The sequence below is a fragment of the Mustela nivalis genome (genome assembly GCF_964662115.1).
Source record: "Mustela nivalis genome assembly, chromosome: 7".
In the NCBI taxonomy this organism is placed as follows: Eukaryota; Metazoa; Chordata; class Mammalia; order Carnivora; family Mustelidae; genus Mustela; species Mustela nivalis.
In genome coordinates, this window is record NC_139026.1 from 38,394,601 (window position 1) to 38,416,526 (window position 21,926).

The 21,926-nt window shown below is 34.3% G+C and overlaps 1 protein-coding gene across 1 annotated transcript in view; it reads left to right on the forward strand.

Moving 5' to 3' along the window:
- PAWR (pro-apoptotic WT1 regulator) overlaps nucleotides 1-13,462 on the forward strand; it is a 117,129-nt gene extending 103,667 nt beyond the window's left edge. The window contains exons 5-7 of the mRNA XM_082742821.1: nucleotides 3,571-3,715; nucleotides 5,740-5,844; nucleotides 8,650-13,462. Of these exons, the coding sequence (XP_082598947.1) occupies nucleotides 3,571-3,715; nucleotides 5,740-5,844; nucleotides 8,650-8,736 (337 nt within the window). The 3' untranslated portion in view covers nucleotides 8,737-13,462. The remainder of the gene's footprint in view (nucleotides 1-3,570; nucleotides 3,716-5,739; nucleotides 5,845-8,649) is intronic.
- The last annotated feature ends 8,464 nt before the right edge of the window (nucleotides 13,463-21,926 follow it).

Below are 21,926 nucleotides of genomic sequence, written 5' to 3' on the forward strand. Positions count from 1 at the left end.
AGATGAACATATGGGAGGGGAGAAAAGAAAAAAGGAGAGGGAGCCAACTCAATGACAGAGGACAAACTGAAGGTTGAGAGAGGGAAAAATGGGCTAGGTGGGTGATGGGGATAAAGGAGAGCACTTGTTACGATTAGAACTGGATGTTGTATGTAAGTGATGAATCACTGAATTCTCCTGAAACCAATATTGTATTGTATTTTAACTAACTAGAATTTAAATAATAAGCAAACAAACAAAAAACAACTTACAGAGGGTTAAGCCTCTGCCTTCGGCTCTGGTCATGATCTCAGGGTCTTGGGATCGAGCCTCACATCAGGCTCTTTGCTCAGCAGGGAGCCTGCTTCCCCCTGCCTCTGTGCCTACTTGTGATCTCTCTCTCTTTCTCTGTCAAATAAATAAATGAAGTCTTAAAAAAAAAAACAACACTTTGTAGTCATATAAATTTTTTAAAAATAGTCAACAGTATGGTGTAAACATAACTTTTATATGCACTGGGAAGTCAAAAAATTCATTTGACTCTATTGCGATACGTGCTTCATTGTGGTGGTTTGGAACCAAACCCAAAGTATCGCCAAGGGATGCCTGTGTTGAGTTCGGTTTTTACCCGTAATTGATGGGGAAGTGCTAAAACCACAATGGTTTATTTGCAGTGATGTGCTGGCTGCTACAACAATAATAACATCAAAATTTAAGTGGCATTTATATGTATTACATAAGTACATTCACAACCACAAATGAATTATTTGAAAGAAGGCATATTACAGTTAAGCTGACAAAAGCAGATCTGCAGGATTTCTTATGTAATCATTAGAGCTTTTTTAGTTTCTTTCTAAGTCTCATTTTCATGGTGCTAACATTAAAAACAACTACACAAAAATGAAAAGACAAAGGTGTTTCTTTGGAAATTTTGGATGAGTCCATAGCAGAGAAGGTAGTTTATATAATATTTTCTGACAACACCATAGCTTGATATATTTAGGAATAGTTTAGTGATACAGAAGACTGACTCTTGGACAGATAGAGATAGCAAAGGGATTTTCTGTTACAGTTTGATGATCACATTGATTTTGTTAATATGACAGTGATAGGAAGGCAGAATTTATTTTTCAGCTTCCTTGTTTACAAACACAACTTACTAGGACTTATGTAAAACTTTAAAAGGTTAACAAATCAATAGATATGGTTTGGAGGGTTTTTTTGCTTTTTGTAGGAGTATGTTCTGATTATAGAGAGATGGTGACAAGAAAAACACTCTGGAACCTGTGCCATAATGTGAATCAATGTCCAGCTTCTTTCATTGAGAAAGCCTTGCTATTGTCAGCTGAACTAAACAGTATACTTCCTTTATCAGCTAAATTAACAGTAGTTCACTAAAAGTGTGAATTGCTCAAACACTAATGCATTAAATTTGAGATTAAAAAAAAATAAACTATAGTTTGGAAGCTGAGCCAGTCAGCTGTTACCATATGCTAAGGTATACAATAATTTTCAAAGGGAAATATTCAGACAAAAGTGTTTGAACTTTGGGATGAACGCTTAGTGTTTTTGCAGGGAGCCAGTTTGGTCTCCAAACTTTTTAAATATGTGAATTAGTTTTATTTGTCTGACAGCCTTATTATTTTTTAAAAATAATTTTACCTTTCCATGCAAGGAAAGAAAGTCAGATGTTTTTAATATTATATAATATCAAAGGACAAAAATGAAACTTAGAAATTTGGGGGAAAAATTTCCACAGATTGTTATGATGGGTTTCACAGTAACAATTGTCAGTAAAATAGTTGGTAATTTTTGTAGTGCGCATTTATAAAATGTTAATATCAAATTGGTAAGGCAAACTTGGTAAGAAGTTTGACAGATTTATAAATTTGGTGAGACATACTTTGAATTTTATTTTTTATTAAAATATAAAATCATATAAAATATAAAATCAAATCATAAAATCAATAGCTCAAGAAACCATTTTTTTCATCAAGAACTATTGTGGATTGAACTATAATTTTGATGGATAAATTATTGATATTGGCTACTAATAAAGGATTGAAGACAAATTTTAAAAAGCATCATTTTCTGGATTTTGGGTAAAAGTTAAAAATTAGTATCCTGAGCTGAAATTGCTTTAAAATACTTTCTATTCCTGTTAACATACAGCTATGAAACTAGGTTTTCTGTTATGAGTGCTATTGAAGGAAAACCTAGAAGTAGTTTAGATATACCTTATCCCTCATGGCTGGCATTGTCATCAGTCTAACCTTGTATAGGTCAATTTACAAACATGGTAGCCAGCCTCTGACAGAGCTCCCAGGATGCCCTACCTCCTGGTATTTCCATCTTCGTAATCTCCTTCCATATGGCAGTATATATAGGGTTGATGTGATAGTATATCACTTAGGAGATTAGGTCATAGATACTGCAGTGTCTGTCTTGTCTGTCTCCGGAAACCAGCTGTCACGTGGTGAACAACCCCCTACATGAGGCCTACATACTGAGGAACTAATGCTTGGTCAACAGCCAGTTAGAAACTGAAGCCTTTTGCCATCAGCCATATGAGTGAACTCAAAGGCAAATTTTTCTAGACCAGTCAGGCCTTCAGATGACTGTAGTCCTGACCAAAAATCTCATAAAAGACCTTGAAACATAACCACCCAGCTAGACTGCTTCCAGATTCCTAACCAACAGATATTGTGAGATAAGTGTGTGGTGTTTTAAGCCACTAAGTTTTGGTGTAACTTTTAATGTAGTAATAAATAACTAATATGAAAAACAAGAAGCAAACTCACTTATTATGTTAAAAACTTTAAATATGAGCATATATGCTATTAGTTCAGGGAATGTGAATTGGTGTTTAATATGAAGAATTGCCATTTCAGTCATCACTTTCACTTATAATTATGAAATGGCAAAAGTTATTAGTGTGATGGCTGTTTTCTGTGATTGCCTATATACAGTTCAATGAAAGTACACAATTTATGTAGTTCTTTTTTCTGTTCATTCTAATTATTGAAATACAACTTTATGGACATAGCTAATAAAACAGTGAACTTGTATTTTATATGGCCTATTTTTCCACTAGTTTGTTTTCATTTGATCTATTGGTCCATGATGGATTAGAATTAAAAAAAAAAAAATGGAAAAAGAAAACAAAATGGTTTTCTACCACAGGTAATCTACATTAAGTTCCCTGTCAGTTGTCATAGTACCCTACATTTAACCTTATTGTGGTGGTCATCTTGCTTTATTATGATCGGTTATATTCCCTCTTAGACTGAAAGCTCTTTGAAAGGTAGAGTCCATGTCTTTCTTTGCTGCTATATCTTCATGCACAGAACAGTGTCTGGTACTTAGTGGCTACTCAGTAGTTATTGGTCAGAAGAATTAACTTTTTGTTTTTTAATTTTTTTTTCGTTGTGTTGGAATAATGATTAACTTCTTTAGTTATAGATGAGTTGGCTACTATAACCATGTGTCCTCAGGGAATGGTAATTATTTATGGTGAATAGAAAATATTCTTGGCATTCTTCTTGCTGAGTATTAGATACTTTTATAAAATACATCTTTTTATTTCCATAGCACAACTGCCTCAGAAGAAGATGTTTCAAGTAGATATCCCCGAACAGATAGAAGTGGGTTCAGCAGATATAACAGGGATGCAAATGCTTCAGGTAATTTGGTCTCAAGTAGCATGTTGGAAAAGAAAATTGAAGATCTTGAAAAGGTATGAATTACAAACTATTTTAAGATTGATAAATTTCATATACCTTAGGGATTCCTTTTTTTTACCTTTAGAGCAGCTGAGAAAATAAATTGAAATTTGTATGGGAGAGATAGTGCCAACAAAAGGAAAAGAATGAGAGGTGCTAGTGGAAGATACTATTACGGTTAATTGGTATTTCCATATATAGTCAAGTTGCATCTTTAAATCTTAAGTATATATTTTCCAGATGCATTGTGGCTAGACATTTTCTGACTCCATTAACACTTTTCTATACAGTTCTGTTGCTAAAACTTTCAGGAATGAAGCCAGTTCTTGTATTCCTTAATATTTAATGTGTACTCCCGTTCTTGCTACATGTTACCCCTAACATTTTAAAAGACAGTCTTTTTAAATGATTCTAAATCTATGCTGGCTGTGTGTCCTACTGTGTGTTTATTATATTATCAGTATAGTGTATCATTTGTAGACTTTCTTCTGGGTTTTGTTTAGAGCTTAGAGTCATCTTTGGTGTTTGAAACAATTGTCAGAATAGACCTATTCAGGAGTGTAGTTGAGAACAAGTCAAATGAATATTGTCATAAATATATTAACCATACAGTCTCTGGGGTTTTTTTCTGTTGACATTTAATATGTAAAGTTGGTAATGGTGCTGATTACTTTCTGATTGTTGAAAATGTTTTGTATTGCTGACTTGAAATTATTCCTTGTGATACAAAGATTGCTTTAAGTAGAAATTTAATTTTAAAAAATTTGTATGCATTATGATTGTTTTTTAGTTCATATTTCAGCTTTGATACCAGTTTCTGTGAATTTAAATTAAAAACTTCAAGGAATACATAGTCTAACCAGTTTAAAAGCTTTCTTTAGAAAGGCTTTTAGTTCCACATGAGTTTGGATCCAGTCCTGAGTAGTTTGGCAGCAGCTGTTTAATGAGACCCGCTGGCTGCTTTTTCTGAGGGCTAGCAGAAAAGAGGTTAAATTCTGAGCAAAATTTTTCAGTTCTGCTATCCTTTTGCCCCCATGGTAGTCAGCCCAGCCCAAGGCCCTGGATTCTAAGTCAGATTTCTTTGAAAAAGGTGTTGCATTATTATTTAAAAAAAAAAAAAATTAAAAACCAGTAATCTATTTCAGTTCCTTTATTTTATCCATTAACTGGTAGAGCCACAGGTAACATTGAGAACCATCGTTTTTCTGTTTAGTTTTCCAGAGCCATCTCCTTTTCTTAAACTTTGTGGGTTTGTTTTGTTTTGTTTTTAAGATATATTTATTTACTTACTTGGTTGAGGAGGGACAGGTGGTGAGGGAGAAAGAATCCCAAGCACCCTCCGCTGAGCTTGGAGCTGACAAGGGGCTCAGAGATCAGTACCTGAGTAGGAGGCTTAACCAACTGCACCACCTAGGTGTACCTTAAACTTTGTATTTTAAATAACAAATTTGAATTTCTTCAAACAGGATATTAGTCATTTAAAAAATAAGATATATCATTACTAATGGTGGTAATGAACTAAAGAGGGTAAGTCATTGGGTATTACTGTTTGTTAAAGAATTGTGTAAACATCAGTTTAATCAAAATATGGGGCACCTGGATGGCTCATTTGGTTAAGCATCTGACTCTTGGGTCCTTCTCGTATCATGATCTAATAGATTGTGAGATCAAGCCCCGCCTTGGGATTTTGCTTGGATTCTTTCCCTCTCCCCTTTTGCCCATGCTCACCTTTACCGGGGCATACTCTCTTTATCTCTCTCTCTCTCTCAAATAAAATACATAAATCCTTTTAAAAAAAAAAAGAAGAAGAAGAAGAAGAAGAAGGAGGAGGAATATATCTTACATCTCCTGTATTCCTCTCATTCTTTGGGTCTTTCCTAGGCTGGGTTTTTCCTTCCCTCACCAGGTGACTTAAGAAATCCATTGAAATCTTTATATATCTAAGGTGCGTCACTAAACTTGGCAGATACATGTCACTTAAGGTTAAAAACAACCAGTTACTTCACAATTAATACTTCATATTAATTATATCTACCAGGAAGTAGTAAGAGAAAGGCAAGAAAACTTAAGACTTGTGAGACTAATGCAAGATAAAGAGGAAATGATCGGAAAACTCAAAGAAGAAATTGATTTGTTAAATCGAGTAAGTATTCACACATTTCAGTTTCACAGTTTTTTTCCCTGACAGTTGGATGAAAATACATATATATGAAGAGATTATGTAATTTCATTATTTTGTTAAAGAGATGGTAATTTGTGGTAATAAAATTCATCATTTCTTTCTGTAAACTGATTTCCTCTGGCCAGTTGTCAGTTGTATTCAGTTAATATTGTTCTTTTGGGGATGGACTGATGAATGGATTTGTTCGGTGTTTTGTTAGTCAAGGTGAGAGGCAGCTTGGTCACCACCACACATAAAAGGACATTGGTACAGAGTTGCCTCAGTGAAGAGCAAAACTTGCTGCTTTCTTGCCATAAGAAACTTGAGATGTCTTTGTGTTTTACCACCTTTTTCTCCCCAGTTGTATTTAATGCATGTCTCCCTTAAGTTTAGCATTATGCTAGGTCTCTATTATACTATTTTGTAATTCTTTTTCTTGCTTTCAGCCTAGAATTTACTTTTTGCTTAAGAAGCAAGTGTTAGTGCTGGGCCATACTTAAGCAATGCTGATGAGAAGAGATTCCATAGTTTTGAATACTGGAATGCTTTAGATAAAAGAAAAAAAGTTTGTGGCGCCAGGGTGGTTCAGTGGGTTAAAGCCTCTGCCTTTGGCTCAGGTCATGATCCCAGGGTCCTGGGATTGAGCCCCGCCTGGCCTGGGATTGAGCCCCGTGGTGGACTGTCTGTTCGGCAGGGAGCCTACTGCCTTTCCTTTCTTTCTGCCTGCCTCTCTGCCTACTTGTGATCTCTGTCTGTCAAATAAATAAATAAAATCTTTAAAAAAAAAAGTTTGCTTGGGGGTGAGGGGAGGGAAACAGATTCCTTTTTTTTAAAGATTTTATTTCTTTATTTGACACAGAGAGAGAGAGAGAGAGAGTGAGTGAGATCACAAATAGGCAGAGAGGCAGGCAGAGAAAGAGGGGAAAGCAGGCCCCCTGCTGAGCAGAGAGCCTGATGCGGGACTTGATCCCCAGACCCTAAGATCATGACCTGAGCCGAAGGCAGAGGCTTAACCCACTGAGCCACCCAGGTGCTGGGAAGCAGATTCCTAATTGAGTCTTTTTTTTTTTTTTTAATATTTTATTTATTTATTTGACAGAGAGAGATCGCAGGTAGGCAGAGAGGCTGGCAGAGAGAGAGAGAGAGAGGGAAGCAGGCTCCCCGCGGAGCAGAGAGCCCAATGTGAGACTCGATCCCAGGACCCTGAGATCACGACCTGAGCCGAAGGCAGCAGCTTAACCCACTGAGCCACCCAGGCGCCCCTCCTAATTGAGTCTTAACCCTAACAATGAAAGAAGAGGCAATAAAGAGGCTTCATTATATAAACCCATTCTAAATAAAGCTCTGAGGCATTAACTATAGGTAATAGATGAGGACAGCAAAACTTAGTTTAACTTGCTCAAGGTCATAGGTAGAATCACAGAGTAACTATCTGAACCAGTATTTGACAGCAGGTATTCCAAAATCCTAATTCTGAGCTCTTCTGTTTTTGTAGACAGTCTTCCATCTTGGTTTAGAACACAGGTGTTCCTCTACTGGTTTTGGAATATGATTTAATAAAATCTGAGAATAGTTTTGAAGTAGTATTAGTACTGTCTTAGGCACTGTGCATTAAAAAGAATAATAAAACATCTGCTCTTACAGAGTTTCTAATCTAGTAATGATACAGAAATATATCTTACTTAATTCTACATCTTGGAAAGGTCTCAGTTGTAGTAATTTTCAGAATCTTGTATATTATTGTTGTTTTCAACAGGTAAGTTCCCCAGCATCATTCATTTAGTTTGTGATTAAATGCAGATTCTATTTTTGCACATTTTAAAAACACTTACATAATTGTCCAAAGGCAGTATGCTGAATTTATCAGAATGCTGCTATCTGGTAGCATGCTTATACTTTAAATTGATTACTTCAAGTTTTAGTATTTTGAATGACAAGGATAATTCTAAAATATGTGCTTTTAGAACTATCAGTAAGCATTCTGCCTTGAAATAGTTTCTTCTAACTAAAACTTAGAGTAGATTATCTTCATATTTACCAATTGTTGTATATGGTGCCTAGGATTAACATAGGGAACATAGACCTGTAATCATATAACTTTAAAGCTGGAGGATGATTACTTAGTTTAGTGGCTTTCTTTTTTTGAGCTTTAAAAACCTTTTCCTCAAACAAAATGTTATAGAGGAACCTAACACGAATTGAACCAGATCAACTCTCTGTGCTCCAGATCTCCTTTACTGTATGCCTCCATTTTATCACTTCCTCAGATTTTCACCTCACAACATACACTCTTATTAAAGATCATACAAGGTGGTAGGAGTACATCCAGAACCTGTACCTCGATCTTTCTGATGTCTCATTTGACACAGGCTGTTATCTGAGACCCTGAACCTCATACTGTCCACATATTTATTTTATTTAGCCCTCAATTTGGGGGGGGGTGTTCTTAACTAAAAAATTAAGCTGTTTATAATGATTAAAAATTAGAAGATTCACAATTAAAGAATTCTGATTTTTTATTTCTCTTAAAAATGAAAAATCTGGCAAGACGTGATCTGTCTTAACCATGATAATAATGAGAAGGAGTTGAGTAGTGGGTGCTCCCTTCAGGTGTGGGGCATACTCCACCTAAAGTTGTTTTTGGAACTTGGCCTTGTTTCCAAATTAAGTGCATGTATGAATTATATTTGAATGTATTTATTTTGAAGTGTTTTTTAAAATCACCTTTAGAATATTTTTAAGTACTTAAAAAAACTCCTATGTTATTTTCTTTTTTGTTTGCTTAAGGACCTAGATGACATAGAAGATGAAAATGAACAACTAAAGCAGGAAAATAAAACTCTTTTGAAAGTTGTTGGTCAGCTAACAAGGTAGAAGATTCAAGACCCAGTGTGGAAAAAACATTTTAAAACTACTGATTGAATGTTATGGTTAATGCTAGGATAATATTCCTATGCTGCAATACATTAAGTATGTATATTTATTTTGAGAAAACAGTGGGTGTTTATTTTCAAAATACTTCTTTTTCATTATTTCAAAACAGTATCAACCTTCTGTTTCACCAATAAGTAACATCTTTCAGTTATTAAAATGATCAGTTATGCCTCTTTTGGTTTTGTGTGGTATTCAAATAATATGTGGTTTAAAGTCACAACCATTTGAATATATTTTATCTACGGTAGTGTGTTTTCTCCCTAAAGGAATATACATAGTCTTTGTTTACATGGATTCAAATACTTTTGGGGAATTACCTGCAATTGCCTTATTACTGATGTGTGCAAACTTATGTGTTGTTGATTTACTCATATAGGCTTTGTCTATTGTCATTTGTTCTTTCAACTTATTCTAAGCAGCTTAGAGTAATAGAGTGTCATACCATTTTGTACTAACAGTCATCTTTAAAAAGGAAAGCTATTATGAAATGTCATTTAATATCATGTACCAGTTGGCTAAATATAAAAAAATTTAGAGAATACTTGAATTGTGCTACAGTAAATTAAAATATACAACTTTTGTATTTGAATATTGAAAAAAAATTTTAAATCACTTTAGCATCTGAAAAACATAAACTTATAATTTCATTGTAAAATTTCTTATGTAGGTACTACATTTTTTATTATTCCAAGGTTTATAAATGAACATAGAATATTTAAAAAGTTGTTAACTCATCATTCCAGTAGAGCATGTACAATTTCAATGTAAAAGAAAAAAATTTATATTTTTAATTATCATTTGCATTAAAAACAAAACCAAAATATTTATCCACACTATAAACATTTATACTTACATTTACAAAACAACACATAAACAAATAGTATCAAAATACTTTGCTTATTTCTAACTTGGAGAATAACACTATGATACAGTTATTCTCATTTGAGAATAACCTCAAATTTAAGGGATTTTCTTCCTAACATTGGATTTTTAAAAACAATTTAAAAAATTTTTGAAGTATATAAATTTTCTATTAAATATCATTTAGTGTTTAGAGTTGTATATTAAATTTTCATGTTGAGTAAGGAAAACCCCCTCTTTCAAAATATATAAACATTAAGGAATGTCTGTCTGATAATTGAATCCCAAACAGTATACTAATCCTGTTTTGTCCAATTAAACATAGTAAAATCCATTTTGGGTAACCTACTAACTTTTTCTTTACTTGCCAAGTCCTTTCATTATTTACTACTGGAAAAATAGGGAAGTGAGACAGTTGGACAAAATGTAGAGTAACTGATAAATATCACCCATGTTGAATTCTATAATTCTAGGTTGGCTTCTCATTCAGAAGTTTCAGCCTTGGTTGATCATCAGAATCACTTTTGCCTACAAAGAATTCCCAGTCTGTAATTTCTAGATAGATTTAGGTTGAGACCCTGAACAGAATTTTTAAATCTCACTGTCTGATGATTCTGATCATAACCTAGGTTTGGAAATAGCTCCTGTTGCCTCTTTCCTTTCTCTATCATCCACTGCAGACCCTAGAATTAACATATGTTAGCTATGAGCATTTTGTCCCCCTTTTAGTTTATTTAATAATTTATCTGGTCTCTGGGGAAGTTTTCATATGTTTAAGTATATTTACCCAAAAGTTTAATGTTAGATTACCAAACTTGATATAGTTACAGAATTATTGCATAAGGGCATCCTTTTTGAAGAATGTTAGCAAACATGGGAACAGTGACCTGCTCTCCACATATCAAAGTGGTATGCCAGGTTCAGTTACTGCCTTGGTTCTGAGGCACTCATCTCCCTTTAATTACCCTTAAGTATGTGGTAGAAATAGCAGTATTTTCTAGTTTGCATCCAAGCTTTGGATGTTGTGAAAATGCTGTCAGTATCCAGCTTTAAAATATATTAGTGTGCTGGTTTTTCAGTAAAGTTTTTGAAACTTCTATTTAATCCATATGTAAATAAAGGAATATTTCATTTCCCTTTTTAAAATTATGCCAGTTATTAGTGCTTTTAAAGACGGACTGTTTTTAAATTTTCCTTTTCTTCAGTTTGTTAGAAAAGTTCCAGCAATGATTTTTTACATAATACCTAGTGCAAATAGAGGAGCCTGACAACTTAAGCAAAGCAGTTCACAAGCAGTCCTTCCTCTTGGCCTTAAAATGTATATTTATATCACTTATAGATTTTGACACTGAATATTGAAAAATTAAGTAGGATCTTTTGCAATTTCCCTTTAAAATGTATAAAAAGCATTGAGGTTGAAAAAAAGCATTGAGATTTTAAAAAGATAAAGACATGTGCACTACCTTAGAAAACTTGGCTGTTGTCAATAGAATGCTAGTATTTGTGAAATTTTTAGTACCACTCAGAAATGATATTTCTTATATTTCCTGGGAATTTATGGCATAATAAAGCATACAAAAGTTTTAATGTGTTTATGATATTATTTTCAAAACAATGTTTATTAATTTTGAAGCATGAACATGACTTGTCTCCCCTGATTTCTGACATGCATTAACTTGGAATTACAAAGTAACCTCCATTTTTCATTTTTCTAGAATTATTATTTTATTGTACTACAGTCACCTTTAGAAAGGAAGAGTTTGGTGGTTATGTATTTCTGAGGGAATTTACTAAATACAGAGATTAAGATTAGCACAGTCACACTGGCTCAAGTAGTTTAAAACATAAAAAATTAGTATCAGGGCAGACACATGTAGCAATAATTTTTTTTAATTAACTTTTTAATTGTGGTTTAAAACAATGTATTCTTAAGGTGAAAACCCTACCTCAATTATATGTGGGTTTATGTTTTCTGGATTAATCTGGATTTTTATAATTGCAAATTAAAATGTAACATTTTGAGTCCACTAACACTTTCTTGAAAATACAAGTCAGTATAATGATTTTGTAAGTTCAACACTGTAATATAAAACAGGAAAGACCTTTGGTTTGATCATTGATCTGATGTCCTAGACAATATTTATATGTAGAGTGATAGTCATCTTTTGTCTTTTTTGTAGTTTTATAATCTTGAGTCCGTGCCTGGTAATTTCCATGTAGTATTGGCACTTATTTAGTAACTGTTCATGGTTTAGTTAATAGCCTGTTACAAGATTCCAGCATAGATTTTCATCTTGTAATGTAAGAAACCAAACACACCAGTTTTTCATTGGTAGAAATAGTAATTGAGAAAGATCTAGCATTCAAGGCGTTAGAACTAAAATAACATGTTAAAGTCAGTGCTGAACATTCTCTTACTGTATCTGAACCATTCCTAATATGTAATGGTAAGCTTTACTTCCTTTGCTTTGGAACTGTGTTCACTCTCATAAGTAAAGGACATCCCATCAACTAGGATTGTAATTTATATGTTACTTATCTGAGAACTAGTGCACTTTTGTTGTTCCATTAAGCCGAAAGCATAATACTAATAGACAACAAATGTTTTGCTCTTCAGGTGCTTCCCCCATGTTGTTAAGTTTCTCATTAAAGTATAGAAGTTGGTTGTTTCATTCTCAGTATTGACTTAAAAAATTATTCTAGAAAACCTAAACCCATATTGTTTTTTTAATTTTACTTAGCTAGACTCTCATAGCATGTTAAAATGTTCTCCCCATTCTAAAAGTAATTATGTGTCAGTATATGAGAGGAATATGGATAAGGACTATAAATATATTAAATTTTCATATCTTTTCGCAAGTATTTACTATTCTGATAGGTATCTAGTTATAGTTTTTATAGACATTTTTAAAAAATGAACATGGATCAGCCCTTTCATTTAGCAGTGTACAGTCTATGTAGTGTGTGTCAGTAGCACAAAGTATAACCTTAATTAGCATTAGCTGGTCTAATCTGAATAGTTCATTCAAAAATTTGTTTTTTGTTTTTTGGTTTTTGGTTTTGGTGTTATCTAGCCATTGTCTTTCAGGTCTAGTTAATAGGTACCATTTAATTTGCTGCAGCATTTACTGAATGGTGGAGTGGAAGACCTGATGCATGTTGGGAAATATCTTACTATATTTCATTTAGGTAATTATTCTTTATGAAGAGAATGTTGTTAAGAATATAGCAGTAATGAAGTAAAAAGAACTCAATAATATTTCAGATACAACAAACTATTAATGGTATTCTCTCTGTACATTACTGATTACTAGTTTGTTTTTAAGTATTTACATTTAATAAGCAGTTCACATCCTGACACATATTTCTTTGGTAATAATAGAGTGTTAGTGATGATCACTTGATGGACACTAATTATGTTCCTGTTTTGTTTTGACTCCTCTGGATACCTAACAGATATACATTACTTTTTTTGGTGAACCTTTTTTGGGGAAGATTTGGCTATTTTAATCAGGGTTTTTCTTCTGAGTTTAAGTATCAGATGGCTGCTGCTACCAGCAAAAACCATATGAAAACTAAAATTTACTGTTTTGTTGAAAAATCAGTTAATTCAGGTAATTAAATATTTATAGAAAAACACCTGGATAATTTATTGACGACATTAGTATTGTGTAGAGAGCTTTTATAATTACCATGGCATAGGTTTTCATGTTGGAATAGTCAACTTGATATAGATTGACTTTTAATATGTTTTGCATGTAAAATAATAGTCAATAAAAATAAATTTTCATTTATTTTTCAACAATGGTTAATTATCTTTTTTCCTCCCTGAACTATCAGTAAAACGCTGACCATGAGTTTTACTTTTGGAGTTAAGGGATGATGTTAATCTTCTAATTAATTTGTGTGCCTCTTACTAAAACAGCACATTTGAATCTTTAGTATACATTATTGTAGAAGGAAAAATGTTGTAAAAAATAAAAATGCCATATTGCTAAGATCTGTATACTTCAGTGGTGGGACTTCTTGAAGAAGTGAGGAAGTGTACATATGTTCAATCTGACTGAAAATTTTTTTTAATGGTCTTTGTTTTAAAACTACATGAATAATTTCCTAATTCAAAATTGGATCTCTTATCAACTAAATCTGATGGTGTTCAAAGAATTTCAGGTCCTTCATAGTTTGAAAAAGATAAGTAGGAGTCTGGGAATGTAAAAATCTGGTCTTTGTTTTTTGAGTAAATGGTTTACATAACCTTTTGCGAATGTGTCGTTTTTCATACACCTGCACAAGCTAATCAGTCTTCTTTACTTCTACAACTCTAAATTAATCTTCTCAGTAATGTCATGCATGTCTAACAAGTGAACAAGCATCCTTCAGTCAGACTGTTTAGATAATGTCTCAAGTCCTTATATAAGAACCTACTCCATTAGTAAGCCTGTTGAAAAAATTGTAAGGTCTCTTAGTCGTAATGGGACCTTGAGGCCTTTATCTTAGACTTCATCAAATCCCTGTTTTATTTCTTCTAGATTCACTCTGTGCATGCACACAATTCTATCAGTAGCTGTATACTACCCACATATTTTCTTAATCTCCTGTGTCTAATTTCCTTTTCACATCTATAAGCGGTTACATTTTCTTCCTGGTTAACTTCTTGGAGAGAAGTTATGTAATTTTGGACCTTCATACTAAAGAGGTAGGACTGGTTATAATATCCTTTACAATTCATTCATTTTATTTTGATGTCTAACCAGATGAGGTTGAAAAGGAAGCTAGAAAGCAAACCTTCCCTTTTAATATTGGACCAAATGCCCAACTTTACTCTTCACTTTCAAAAAGCTAAGTATGTTTCTTGTAACTCCTTTAAGATCAGTGTAGCTTAAGAGGTTCAGCTAAGTATAGTGACTTGGTTGACAGTCTGAGCACAACTCTAATGCTAATGCAAGATAGCATAACAGCATTAAATAATTAGAAGTTCAGTAGTACCATTTGCCAGGCATTGTGTTAAATGCTTTAAATATTTTTATTTGACTCTTTAAAACTTGTGCAAAATACAGATTGGGAAGGGTGATTTGCCCAAAGTCACAAAGCAGTGCTTTTTGCTTCGCTGCAACATATTCACTTTTATGACATAATTATTGTACTATTCAATAGTTTGCCAGTGGTTCTCAAAGTGTGGTCCCCACACTAGTAGTATTGACTTCACTTTGAAATCGATTAGAAATAGTACCTCTTGGACCCTGAATGAGGTAAGGCCCAGCAATCTATGTTTTAACAGGCCCTTGAAGTGATTCTGATACAGATCAATGCTTGCAAATTTGCATTGTGCATTTCTATTTTTAGGTAAAGATCTTGGTCTTTTTTTGGACATTATATACATAATGTGGACTTAAAAAAAAAGGTGATCTTTTCATTGTTGCTTATGATGCAAAAGAGTGTATTAGGAAAAGACCCAGCGTGGATATTGGCAGCGTGAAATAACTGCATTAGTTTAGTATTCTCTCTGGAACTCAAATGGATTCTTAAGTCCAACAGACTATGGAATGAAATCTTTGTTTTACTGTGTTAAGCTTGATCTCTCTTATTGTCTGAAGGTTTTTAGTAACGTTTTTTTTTTCTTCAAATTTTAAAACTTGATTGGAACAAATATATGTTTCATCAGTTACAGTTTTGTTTTTGTTGATTTTGGGGTTTTGTTTTTTTCCATGTAAGGACACTGGGGTGGCCCATGCGGAGATTGAATCTTCAAAATTCACTGTGAACTCAGAAAATCAGTAGTATCTTCTCGCTAATTCATCAGTAAGGAGAAATTCAGTGTTGCATATCAGTGAGTAAAGAAAAAATTTGAAGTCTATGTTTATTGATTTAGAATATTTCTTTTCTTTCCAGGTAGTTTATTATTTTTAATTATTGCTGCTTTTTAAGTACTAGAGAGGAATTTTAAATTAAAGAGTTACTGAGAAGTTAGTACAGTGAGTAAAAGAATACCTCACACCCAGTTTTCCTCATTACTAATGATTTTCATTAGTGTGGTGCATGCCACTGGTATTCAACATAGTACTAGAAGTCCAAGCCTCAGCAATCAGACAACAAAAAGAAGTAAAAGGCATCCAAATTGGCAAAGAAGAAATCAAACTGTCATTCTTTGCAGATGATATGATACTATATGTGGAAAACCCAAAGACTCCAAATCTGCTAGAACTTGTATAGGAATTCAGTAAAGTGTCAGGATCTAAAATCAATGCACAGAAATCAGTTCTATTTCTTTACACCAACAACGAGACAGAAGAAAGAGAAATTAAGGAGACAATCCCATTTACAATTGCACCCAAAACCATAAGATACCTAGGAATAAACCTAACCAAAGAGGCAAAGAATCTATACTCAGAAAACTATAAAGCACTCATGAAAGAAATTGAAGAAGACACAAAGAAATGGAAAAATGTTTCATGTTCCTGGATTGGAAGAATAAATATTGTGAAAATATCTATGCTACCTAAGGCAATCTGTACATTTAATGGAATCCCTATAAAAGTCCCATCCATTTTCTTCAAAGAAATGGAACAAATAATCTTAAAATTTATGTGGAGCCAGAAAAGACCTCGAATAGCCAAAGGAATATTGAAAAAGAAAGCCAAAGTTGGTGGCATCACAAATCCAGACTTCAAGCTCTATTACATTGCTGTCATCATCAAGACAGTATGGTACTGGCACAAAAACAGACACAAAGATCAATGGAGCAGAAGAAAGAGCCCAGAAATAGACCCTCAGCTCTATCGTCAACTCTTCGATAAAGCAGGAAAGAATGTCCAATGGAAAAAAATCTCTTCAACAAATGGTGTTGGGAAAATTGGAAAGCCACTTGCAGAAAAATGAGACTGGACCATTTCCTTACACCACACACAAAAACACTCAAAATGGATGAAGGACCTCAATGTGATAAAGGAATCCATCAATATACTTGAGGAGAACATAGGCAGCAACCTCTTTGACCTCAGCCACAGCAACTTTTTCCTAGTAACATCACCAAAGGCAAGGGAAGCAAAGGCAAAATAAACTATTGGGACTTCACCGAGATCAAAAGCTTTTGCACAGTAAAGGAAACAGTCAACAAAACCAAAAGACAACCAATAGAGTGGGAGAAGATATTTGCAAACAACATCAGATAAAGGGCTAGTATCTAAAATCTATAAAGAACTTATCAAACTCAACACCCAAAGAACAAATAATTCAATCAAGAAATGGACAAAAGACATGAACAGACATTTCAGCAAAGAAGACATCCAAATGGCCAACAGACACATGAAAAAGTACTCAACATCACTTGGCATCAGGGAAATACAAATCAAAACCACAGTGAGATACCATCTCACACCTGCCAGAATGTCTAACAAGTCAGGAAACGGCAGATTTTTGGTGAGGATGCAGAGAAAGGGGACCTCTTCTACAGTGTTGGTGGGAATGCAAGCTGGTGCAGCCACTCTGAAAAACAGTATGGAGGCTCCTCAAAAAGTTGAAAATAGAGCTACCCTACAATCCAGCAATCACACTACTGGGTATTTACCCTAAGGATACTAATGTAGTGATCCAAAGGGGCACATGCACCCAAATGTTTATGACAGCAATGTGCACAATAGCCAAAGTATGGAAAGAACCTAGATGTCCATCAACACATGACTGGATAAAGAAGAAGTGGTATGTGTATGTGTGTGTGTGTGTGCGCACACACACACTAGAATACTATGCTGCCATCAAAAGAAACGAAACTTTGCCATTTGCAGTAACATGGATGGAACTAGAGGGTATGATGCTAAGCGAAATAAGTCAATTGGAGAAAGACAATTACCATATAATCTCTCTGATATGAGGAATTTGAGAGGCAGGGCAGGGGGTTGTGGCAGGTAGGGAAGGAAGAAATGAAATAAGATGGGATTGGGAGGGAGTCAAACCATAAGAGGCTCTTAATCTCCTGAAACAAACTGAGGGCTACTTGGGGTGGTGGGGAGGTAGGGGTAGGGTGGCTGGGTTATGGAAACTGGGGAGGGTATGTGCTATGGTGAGTGCTGTGAAATGTGTAAGACTAATGATTCACAGACCTGTACCCCTGAGACAAATATTACGTTATATGTTAATAAAAATGTCATCAGGGGCACCTGGGTGGTACAGTTGACTCTTGGTTTCAGTGCAGGTCATGATGTCAGGTTCATGGGATCAAGGCCCACACTGGACTTTGAACTAGGCACAGAGTCTACTTGGTATTCTCTATCTCTATCTGCCCTTCCCTACCTCTGACTTGCACTCTATCTCTAAAATAAATAAATCTTTTAAAAAATAGCATGGTGTATTTTTTACAACTAATAAACCAGTATTGATACATTATTATCAATATATTTGATTCAGATTTGCTCAGTTTTTCACTGATGTCTTTTCTCTGTTCTAGGTTCCAATCTAAGACACCACATTACATTTAGTAGTTATATTTCTGAACAGTCCTCTTAGTTGTGAGAGTTTCTTAGACTTCTCTTATTTTTTATGACATTAGCAGTTCTGAGGATTACCGGTCAGGTATTTTTCACTTGTTACTATGACCATCTCCAGATATGCATAGAAGTTGAGAAAATGATTCATATATTGCTAATTTTTTTTTGTAAAGATTTTATTTATTTATTTGACAGACAGAGATCCAAATAGGCAGAGGGGCAGGCAGAGAGAGAGGAGGAAGCAGGCACCCCACTGAGCAGAGAACCCAATGGGGGGCTTGATCCCAGGACCCTGAGATCATGACCTGAGCCGAAGGCAGAGGCATTAACTCACTGAGCAACCCAGGTGCCCCCATATATTGCTATTTTATTTTATCCCCCATTTTTCTTTTTATCCTGGGGTATTGTAAAGTTAAATTTTAATCATCCTATCATTTCATGTATGTTTCTCTAATAGATAAGAACTTAAATAACCATAATATTATCATACATAAGAAATTTAATGCTAATTTTTTGATATCATCTGTTTAGCGTAGGTTCCTGAGGGGAAGGCCTGCAAGAGATTTATTGGGGGAAAATAACCGTGAGGACCTAGGAGAGGCTGGGAGGCCTTAGTACAGGTCTGATTACTGTGAAGGAGAGAGGGAAGAAGGATGGCTGAGCAGGAAGTCTTTATAATAGTATAGCTTGAAAGAAGTTTTAGGGAAGCATAAAAAGTCCTCAAACCAAAGGTGCCTGTTTATTGCAGTAGACCTACATCTTGCAGGGGTGGGCTTGACTTTGTATTCTATGCTATGCTCCTTTGTTGGCAGGGAGCACCTGCAAGAAATAGGGACTTAGTTGAAGACCATGGTAAATTCAGACCACAGAACTGTCAGTTAATTACCTTTCCCACAGTAGGAGACTAGAGAGACCCCTTTGCATGGCTCTCACATAGATAGTAAGTACTTTATGTTCAGATTTCCCCAGACACCTCAAAAATGTCCTTATTGTAGTTTATTCAAATAAAGATCTAAATGAGAGTCATTTGGTTGATATGTCTCTTAAGTCTTTTTTAGCATATAAATTATACCTCCAATTTTTTTGCCATTTTTCAAATTGAGGAAATTAGATAATTTGCTCTGTAGAATTTCCCACTTTCTGGATTTGACAGATTGCATCTTAATGATGCTGTTTATTTTGTCCCTCTATACCCACTGTTTTTCTGCAAATTATTTATTAGATAGAGGCTTTATTAGATTCAATATATATACCTTTTGTACAGTAATTCATAGGTTGTGTGTACTTTATATTGAATCACATGAGAAGGCACCCTATGTCTTTTCTCACTTATAGTAATGTTAAGAATAACAGATTTGGGATAGTGTTAACTTGATTATTCTTTTTTTAAATTAATTAATTAATTTATTTTTAAATAAATATTTATGTATTTTTATCCCCAGGGGTACAGGTATGTGAATTGCCAGGTTTACACACTTGACAGCACTCACCATAGCACATACCCTCCCCAATGTCCATAACCCCACCCCCCCTCTCCCGATCCCCCCTCCCTCCAGCAACCCTCAGTTTGTTTTGTGAGATTAAGAGTCACTTATGGTTTGTCTCCCTCCTGATCCCATCTTCTTTCATTTTTGATTATTCTATTTTAAAGTTCCTCTTCAACCTTTTATGTAATGATTTTAGCAGACATTGATAATTATTGCCCAGACCCATTATATCATTAGATGCCATTATATCATATAGTTTTCTAATTCTTTGATTCTATGTACCTTAGTAGTTGGAATTCTTTAAAGAGAAATTTTGAATTACCAATACTTGGTTCCTTAAAATATGAGTAAGATAAGATCACATTGTTTGTTTCCCTTTATCATTTTAGTAATAATAGACCACAGCTAAAGCAATCTCCAAAGGTAAGTCATATGTATGTTTATATATTTAGTGTGTTTTAGTCCACCGCTTGCTTACTTAGTGTGTTTTAGTCCACTTACTATTTTTATGTCCACATTGTCTCATGTTTAGCTAGTAGGAGTCCCTTCCAAGTTGGCTTTTGTGTCCCTTTAGCCCTTCCTTGTTTTCCAGCATAATTTTTTCAGTTTTATCCTGTATATATTCCCTTTCAGGACACAGAATCAAGAGCTACCTTTCTTTGTGAAAAATTAAAGCCTTGATAGCCATTGAAATTATCAGACGATATAAAAACCAGAGGGCAGTCGTAGAGGTCTTCTTAATTGTGAAAGCTATGTGGATATTGAAATATTCCAACTTAGGTTTTCATGGGAAAATTTTTAAGGAGATGACAGAAATCTACTTGTTCCTTTGCCATTTTTCACTTATCTTCTTACCCATTTTCTGGGCAAATAGAAGGTAAATCCTAAATATATCTTAATTTTTTAAAAAAATTTGAATCTATTCATGTTTATTGAGAATCTCAGGAGATTAATTATAAAAGTCCAGATTTTTTTTTAAGTAGGTAAGTCACTTTAAAGTGTTCCAAGTTAGAATGCAGCCACATAACTGTGTAAAAATGTATAAATATTAAGTTGGGTGTGAAAAGACAGCTTATATAATAAGCTAAAATTTATAATAAAAAAATGCCCAAATTGCAGTTTCTTCACCCACCACATTAAAATTTGACTCAAACTCATCCTGTGGATTTTAATAGAGACTAGACATTTCTATCTCTAGTCACCTCTGAATGAGAGTCTATGCAGAGGTGCCAGCCATTGATAAATCTTCATAGCTGGTTGTGAGCCAGGCCTGGTATGGAGGGGCAATAAGAATGTTGGATGATGGAATGCAAACTGGTACAGCCACTCTGTAAAACAGTGTGGGGATTACTAAAAAATTAAACATAGAACTACCATATGATCTAGTAATTCTACTTCAGAGTGTTTACCTACATATGAAAACACTAATTTGAAAAGATATATGCACCCCTGTTTTTATTGCAGCATTATTTACAATAGCCAAAATATGGAAGCAGCCCAAGTGTCCAGTGATGGATGAATGGTTGAAGAAAATGGGAGTGTTGGTGGGGAGGCAATTCAGAATATACAATGGAATATTACTCAGCCATAAAAAAGAATGAAATCTTGTGATTTGTAGTAAATGGTTGGAGATAGTAGAAGTGAAATAAGTCAGAAAAAGAAATGCCATATGATTTCACTAGTGGAATTTAAGAAACAAATGAACAAAGAGAAAGAGAAACCAAGAAACAGATTCTTCAACTATGGAGAACAAACTGATGGTTACCAGAGAAAGAATGGGTAATATAGGTGATTGAGTTGTAAGAGTACACTTATCCTGATGAACACTGAGTGACATGATAGAATTGTTGAATCACTATATTGTACACCTGAAACTAATACCACACGATATGTTAACTACACTAGATTTTTTTTTTTTTTAAGGCATCAACTTGAGTATTAGGGTACATGTTGCTTAATATAAACTCCCTTACTTTTTTAATGAAAAGGAAAATGTTGAATGATGGCTAGAGGGTAGGTTGTGAAGTTACCATGTGACTGATTGGGCCATTGAGAGTCAAACAGTGCTTAGAATAAAACCCAGCTGTTGGCAGTCATCACCTAGGGGACTACCTAATAATTAATATTGGCAAAATCATTTACTCCTGCCAATACCATCCAAAAAGAAGGATCCACTCTTATTCCTGAATATGGAAATCAACCTTAGCCTACATTCTTGCATATTGCATTGATTCACATTGGTTCACCTACTTTGTGCTAGGTTTTGCTCTAGGTACAAGGGACACAGCAGTGAAAAAATCTT